An 8316-nucleotide genomic window follows, 5' to 3' on the forward strand; every position below is an offset into this window, starting at 1 on the left:
TACCAGTCCCTACGTTGTACACTCTTGCACTAACTAGAAAGAACCATGCCAGAAGTAGAAATAACCAATTACAAGTATTCATAGTGGTCTAATAAAATAAACCCTGACCGTGAAGGTTCCTGGTGTTGATACCAGTTGTTGGGTAATTGAAGGAAGCAAACAAAATAGAGAGAGGATCCAGTGGGGCAACCTATTTCATCAATCTATTCTCTTTTTAGATTTGCTGTTGGGGTAGGCATTTCTAGTGATTGACCTCGGTTGATAACCAATTGAGCACAGATAGACTAAGCTTGAAAAGGAGCAACTTCTAGAGTTGTTATCCATCATCTTGATGGGCATAGTCACCGCCTATATTTACGATGACTTAATTTTCATATAATTAATATCTAGTATTTGTTTTTTGGAACATAATATCAATTATTTGTGAAAGTTGATGGCGTCTCATTTTTCTCTTGTGCATTGCAGCGTCTATCTCATTCTGTTTGTTAGTTCGTGTGATATTATTTGTAAGGCAGATCGATGGAGAATAGAAGAAAAGTCTGACGAAACCAGTGTGGCTGGTTGGTCATCTACGACATAAGATACATGAAATACAGTTCATTATGGACAGCAATGCATGGCTGCGATCTGACAAATGGGAAAATCGATAACATTTTTCCATATTTTTGTTGAAACAAGCCAAAAGATGACCCAATAATTTTTCATTTCGCCGCTACTAGCTAATAGATTGGACACGAAACAACACCAAACACATGCACGAACCGCAGACATGCATGCGGTATATACGTTTGCAAGCATGTGATGCTACTGTAGAGATTGGCTAGCTAGATGCATTGTCGGGTCACAGTCACTTACTGAGATCATGTTTGACAATTAGTCCACGTAACATGGCTGATTATTGCTCCCTCGCATGCAAGTTGTTGATTGGAATTAAGGTGCATCGATCCGTCCGTTCATCTGAAATTTTATATCCAAGTAAAACAACCTATAGCTAGCCAGCTCAAGGTTAGATGCACGTTGAAAGCGGTTGTTAGGTTACTGATAGACTGTTAGAGCTAGCAGCACTAGCACCTGGTGCTACGGGCGCACTCTGCCTATAAATTCATCTCGGCTCTGCTTCCAGTACTCGTCAACCTATCAACAGCATGGCTTCTTCCTCCTCTTCTCGGGTCTACCAGCTAGGCGTCAAGGCGGCGCTGCTGGCGGCCGTCTGCCTTGTCCTCCATGGCGGCGGGAGTATGACGGCGGCGGCGGAGCTGTGCGCGGACTACTACGACGACACTTGCCCGGACGCGATCTCGATCGTGCAGGGGGTGCTGGAGGAGGCGCACCAGTCGGACCCCCGAATCTTCGCCAGCCTCATCCGCCTCCACTTCCATGACTGCTTCGTGCAGGGCTGCGACGGCTCGGTTCTGCTGGACACCTTCGACGGGTTCGAGTCCGAGAAGGACGCGCGCCCCAACAATGGCTCGGCGCGGGGCTTCCCCGTCGTCGACGCTGCCAAGGCCGCCCTCGAGGACGCCTGCCCCGGCGTCGTCTCCTGCGCCGACATCCTTGCCATCGCCGCCGAGATCTCCGTCGAGCTGGTACGCACATTCCTTAATTGGCTTGTTACAAACAGTGATCGAACTCAATTTATTAGGGGTGTATGATGTTGCTTTCCTAGTGCGTGATACGACGAGCCCTGTGGCTCGTGTCTCGTGTGTCGGTGCATGGAGAAGGAAAAGGACACATGACATATCACATGCATGAAACTATGCAAAAAGCTGGTTGATGATAACATTACTATGGATGCAGTCTGGAGGACCCGGGTGGAGCGTGTTGCTGGGGAGGCTGGACGGCAGGACCTCCAGCAAAGCCGACGCCGAGAACCTGCCAGGCCCCTTCGACGGCCTGCCGGTCCTGCGAGCCAAGTTCCGGAATGCCACACTTGACGATACTACTGACCTTGTCGCCCTCTCAGGTACTAAACTCTCCCGCAGATTACCATCTGCCTTATATAAGAAAAATATAATAATTCATCAGAAACCAAAGTTTTATTGCTAGTATAAACCGATGGACTGATCAAAGAGAGAATAACTTAATCTGTTTTTGTTTCAAATGTATAGGTGGCCACACTTTCGGCCGTGTGCAATGCCAGTTCGTCACGGCCCGTCTGTACAATTTCAGTGGGACGAACCAGCCTGATCCGACCCTAAACCCCGCCTACCGGGCGTTTCTATCACAGAGATGCCCGAGGAACGGTGATGGATCATCGCTAAATGACCTTGATCCGACTACACCAGACACCTTTGACAATAACTACTACACGAACCTCGAAGTGAACCGTGGCTTTCTTCAATCTGACCAAGAGCTCAAGTCAGACCCAGGCGCATCAACAACAACGGCGCCGATCGTCGATAGGTTTGCCAGCAGCCAAGACGCCTTCTTTAGGAGCTTCGCACAGTCTATGATCAAGATGGGGAACATTAGGCCGGTGACGGATCCATCCCTGGGAGAAGTCCGAACCCAATGTGCATTTGTCAATGACAGTTAAGAAGAAGACCATGTGGACATATACAAGTGTTGCATGTGCCCTCCACATATGTAATCATGGATGTAAGAATAAAATTTTCTCTTACTGTCCAGTTCAACAATTTCCATATATCTCAAACCAATGTAACCTTTCGTGCATGCTTCTTGGTCTCGGATGTGCAATAAAAATATTAATTTTTTATTTCCATGTTTTCTTTCTTTTATCATCATCATCATCATCATCATCATCATCATCATCATCATCATCATCATCATCATCATCATCATCATCATCATTATCATCATCATCATCCGAAGCTTGGGGTCCAAGTTTCACCTGGTGCTTTAACTACACAAATAAAATAAAAACATTGGTGACACCAGTTTCAATGCACCATCGACAGAGACCACAACGCCATTACGCCTTGATCCTCCCTCTTCTGAACTGAGCATTTGTCTTCCATCTCACCCTAAAGGACATAAAAATGCATATGTAAGAAAAGGTAGAAATGATAGATTTTTATTGTCGTAAAAGAACAATTTTTGGCATCTTCCGCAACCACACTATTAAAGGATATATTAAAATGTGTGCATTAGCACTTTTACTCCACTAGACTTTATTGATAGAAAAATACAAGATTACAAGGAAGGATCTCAACAAGTTTTAAACAAGGAACTCAACGAGATGGGAAATCTTGGCTATCTAGCGTATTGTTACCACCGTTGAGAGTCGTGTCCCTCTTCTTCATATAGGGGTAGGTCTTGAGAGTCTGCGGAGACCTTGTCTTATACAACAATTCTTTTCATGATCTTATATATCTTGGTTGTGTGGTAGGTGGTTCGATGAGGTTGATGACTGTAGGTGCACATGTAAATTATAGTTAGTTTAAAAAATCAAACCACGAAGAGCTATTTCGTTAAGGTCTGTATACCCCTCATCACTATCTATTAAAGGATATTTGTAAGCTGCCCTTGATTTCAAGTAAGAGTATTTTAAATAAAGTTGTTTTGAGTGAAAAGTAAAATAAACAAACAGACAATCATGATGTAGATAAGAATGAAACTTCAGTAAGGCAAACTATTCTGGGGGAATTTAGGATCCACCTGTAGCATTGGTATTAATTATGATTATAATAAATCTATACCTCTCTTAATAACATTTGTGGGGATAGTTCCATAAAAAGATGATCGCATACACACCATTTGATATTTCATCCCGAATAACCCCTACAATGATCGTAAGCAAACCACTTTGATCCCTCACAATTAAGGGTTTGCCATAGACATTGATATGAGCTTAGTGAATCTCTCCTTATCCCCCTTGACCATATGAATATCATGTCGACATGTTATGTTACTTGGCACCGTACATACTATACTACCACATGTGCAAAGGCAATCCCCTCTCTAGCCCCGAAAGTATATATTACATGGTCGAATTCATATAATATCTAGAGAGAAAACCAACACATAATCATGAACTGGAGTTATAAATCATATATATTTCATATCATAATATTGCTAGGATTTCCCGGAACTAGAGACCGAAGATCTCCCGGAACTTCCCTTGTTGTCCTCCCTTGCTTGAACGATCTCCCATGTCCGAGACATGGTCACGTGGTTCTTGAGAGGTAAATAAGCATAGATGAGATCTGTTTGGAACGAGGAGAAAATAAGAAGACTCTTTGGGAGAGCTTATGATATTTCAAAATTTGGTTAAATCTTTCAATTTTTTTGGCACGGGTGGGATGCGCCCGTAGCATCTACTTGCACCGAAAGTTAGCGACTTTCGATAGGTGGTAAAAGTTTAAAAAAAAACACGTAATCTAAAGACGAAGATAAATAGAGAGTTTAATGGCCATCTCCATGCCCGTACCACCTGTTCATATCATCTCTTTGAAAAATCATAGAAAACAAGATATATTATATCGGAGGTTTAACGACTGCTGGTACAGAGCATGCGGTCGTACCGCCTGCCAGTACCAACCTCCGAAAATTCCCAATCAGCTCTGAAAAACACAATGACTTCAACATGAAAACGAAAATGACAAAGCAAGAATGAAAGTAATGAGTTTGGTGAATTTACTTCCCTTCAATTTTTATTCTATTTTCCTCTTTCCCCGTGTATGGTTGGTCGCAGGAAATTGCTAATTAAGGCCCTTACGAAGTGTTAGAAAATTTATTTTCTGAGCGAATGGTACATGGGGTATATAGATTGATGATACCCTCTCTCGTGGTAGTATTTATTCGAATGAATTTCATACCTCGGGTGGCTTTTTCTTCCTTCGCATAATCTACAACTCAAATTGTTGTAAATGTGAAGTCCAACGAATCATTCTAGATTTAACATCGAACTTTTCAAGGATTTTTTTTTAAGTTATCACGATCAGTATGCACTCGGTCTAACTTTCGAGTCAATAATGTAAGATCTAAATTTATCGAAAGAGAAGATAACTGTAACAAGTTCCTTCCTGTCACATGGGGTATCTTTTTTTGACCTCATTAAGAATGCGACTAGCATGATGAATGATATTAAGTTCATCACCATCGTTCTTCCAAAGAACAGCCCCAACGGCTTCATTACTAGCTTCACAAAATAAATCAAAAGGCTTCCTCCAATAATTAGGTGGTTTAATGATAGGAGCATTTAGAAGAGCTTGTTTTAAGGTGGTAAAGGAAGTAAAACAACTTTCATCAAAATTAAAACCTCGAGCATCCTTTTGTAAGTGATTAATTAACACTAGCAACTTTATGAAATTCTTAATGAACCTCCTACAAAAACCTGTATGACCAAGAAAATTTCTTATACCTTACACATCACGTGGAGGTGGTAGGCTCTCTATTGCTTCTATTTTTTTTTGCTTTATCAACCTCTATACCCTTACCTGAGATCTCGTGACCGAGAACTATTCCTTCTTGTACCATGAAGTGACATTTCTCCCGTTCAAAACAAGATGAGTGTCTTCACATCATTGCAAAACTTTATTAAGATTACTTTGACAATGATTGAATGAAATTTCATAGACGGATAAGTAGTCCATGTATACTTCAATAATATTTTCAAAAAAAATCTACAAATGTAGCAATCATATATCCCTGAAAGGTAGCAAGTGCATTACGTAAACCGACCGGCATACATCAATAAGAATATAAACCAAAGGGTACGTAAAATTTGTTTTAAGTTGATCTTTTTGGATGAACAACTATTTGAGAAAAAACGGATTTATATTTGTATCATTGTCTCTTACCTTAATCCAAGGACTTGTCAGTTATCCAAAACCTCGAGTATTAATCAAGGTTCGAGGCGATATGTGTGGTAAATGGCTCTATGCGCGAAACCTATTGACATCAAGGGGAGTACAATATTCGTTTCCACTTGGTAATAAAGTACCACCATTATTCTTAATCCTTTGGTCTGTATTTTAATTAAAAGTTGTTAATAGCCTTGTGCTTCGTGGTATAACATTTGGACCAAGAGGCTAGATGATATACATGTGGCTCGGAGGGGCTATAGTATTTACAGATGTGTTGCCCATAAATCTTATATATGCTAGATCATCTAAACATGAATGTGCATAACTTTATCTTTTGTCCGATATGTATGCAAGGCTGGATGTGTAACTTCAACCCTCACATATCTTCATCCATCAACAAAAATCTAGATACAAAATAAACTGGAAAGGTCCCATAAACATAAGATAAAATAAATTAGCAAGTCTTGTAGATGATCCTTAACCATCAATAAGTGTTTCCCTTGGTTCGATAGACCTAGATCTTCTAGCAAAAAAGATACCATACTGCATCCGCAATCCAGATCGAAGGTATCAATCAGATAAGCTTTGCGGGGGGATTGATATCCATCTAAAATCAGTACAACTACTGAGGATCCCATGGAGATGTAGCTTCATCTACACATGTATAAAATAATCCACTCGAATCCGATAAATACTGGAGACTATTTCATGCGAAAGATGATCTAATACTAGCATAAAAGGGAGCAATAGTAGCTAACCTTGTGTGCTGCTGGTACGCGATCGAGGAGGTGGCATCTTCAGTTTGTCGCCCATTGATGTCTACGTTCCCCCTCCTTTCCTGTAGACAGTGTTGGGCCTCCAAGTGCAGAGGTTTGTAGAACAGCAGCAAGTTTCCCTTAAGTGGATACCCAAGGTTTATCGAACTCAGGGAGGAAGAGGTCAAAGATATCCCTCTCATGCAACCCCGCAACCACAAAGCAAGAAGTCTCTTGTGTCCCCAACACACCTAATAGGTGCACTAGTTCGGCGAAGAGATAGTGAAATACGGGTGGTATGAATAAGTATGAGCAGTAGCAACGGTGCCGAGAAAAGTGCTTGCTGGCGTGTAGTTGATGGTGGTAGTATTGCAGCAGTAGTAACACGAGTAAACGATAAACAAGCAGTAGTAACTCAGCGAGTATTTAGGAACAAGGCCTAGGGATTAGACTTTCACTAGTGGACACTCTCAACATTGATCACATAACGAACGAGATAAATGCATACTCTACACTTTTGTTGGATGATGAACACATTGCGTAGGATTACACGAACCCTCAATGCCGGAGTTAACAAGCTCCACAATAATGCTCATATTTTAGTAACCTTTAGTGTAAGATATATCAACGAGACTAAACCAAGTACTAGCATAGCATGCACACTTGTCACCTTCATGCATATGTAGGAGGAATAGATCACATCAATATTATCATAGCAATAGTTAACTTCGCAATCTTCAAGAGATCATGATCATAGCATAAACCAAGTACTAACACGGTGCACGCACTGTCACCTTTACACACGTGTAGGAGGAATAAAACTACTTTAATAACACATCACTAGAGTAGCACATAGATAGTAGTGATACAAACTCATATGAATCTCAATGAGATCATTGTATTGAAGTACATGGAAGAGAGATGAACCACATAGCTACCGGTACAGCCCCGAGCCTCGATGGAGAACTACTCCCTCCTCATGGGAGCGGCAGCGGTGATGAAGATGGCGGTGGAGATGGCAGCGGTGTCGATGGAGATGGCAGCGGTGTCGATGGAGAAGCCTTCCGGGGCACTTCCCCGCTCCGGCGAGGTGCCGGAACAGAGATCCTGTCCCCCAGATCTTGGCTTCGCGATGGCGGCGGCTCTGGAAGGTTTTCGTGGGTTTCGTCAATTGGTATCGGGTTTTCTGATCCAGGGGCTTTATATAGGCGAAGAGGCGGCGCAGGGGGGTCACCAGGGTGCCCTCACCACCAGGTGGCGCGGCCAGGGCCTGGCCCGCGCCCAGGTGTGGTGTGGGGCCCCCCTGGCCCATCTCTGGCAGCTCTCGAGTGTTCTGGATGGTTCCGGGAAAAATAGGAACTGGGCGTTGATTTCGTCCGATTCCGAGAATATTTCGTTACTAGGATTTCTGAAACCAAAAACAGCAGAAAACGAGAAGCCGGCACTTCGGCATCTTGTTAATAGGTTAGTTCCGAGAAAATGCACGAATATGACATAAAGTGTGCATATAACATGTAGATAACATCAATAATGTGGCATGGAACACAAGAAATTATCGATACGTTGGAGACGTATCGGCATCCCAAGCTTAGTTACTGCTCGTCCCGAGCGGGTAAAACGATAACAAAGATAATTTACTGGAGTGACATGCCATCATAACCTTGATCATACTATTTGTAAAGCATATGTAGTGAATGCAGCGATCAAAACAATGTGTATGACATGAGTAAACAAGTGAATCATAAAGCAAAGACTTTTCATGAATAGCACTTCAAGACAAGCATCAATAAGTC

General features: G+C 42.2%; 1 protein-coding gene across 1 annotated transcript; it reads left to right on the top strand.

Annotated features, from left to right (window-relative positions):
• Positions 1–1145: 1145 nt before the first annotated feature.
• On the top strand, positions 1146–2536 carry LOC124646876 (peroxidase A2-like). Its single transcript, XM_047186919.1, has 3 exons — positions 1146–1586; positions 1798–1963; positions 2109–2536. Exons 1-3 carry the CDS (start codon positions 1146–1148, stop codon positions 2534–2536), a joined length of 1035 nt encoding a protein of 344 aa, XP_047042875.1.
• Positions 2537–8316: the final 5780 nt, after the last annotated feature.

This window comes from Lolium rigidum, chromosome 4 (genome assembly GCF_022539505.1).
Source record: "Lolium rigidum isolate FL_2022 chromosome 4, APGP_CSIRO_Lrig_0.1, whole genome shotgun sequence".
Taxonomy (NCBI): domain Eukaryota; kingdom Viridiplantae; phylum Streptophyta; class Magnoliopsida; order Poales; family Poaceae; genus Lolium; species Lolium rigidum.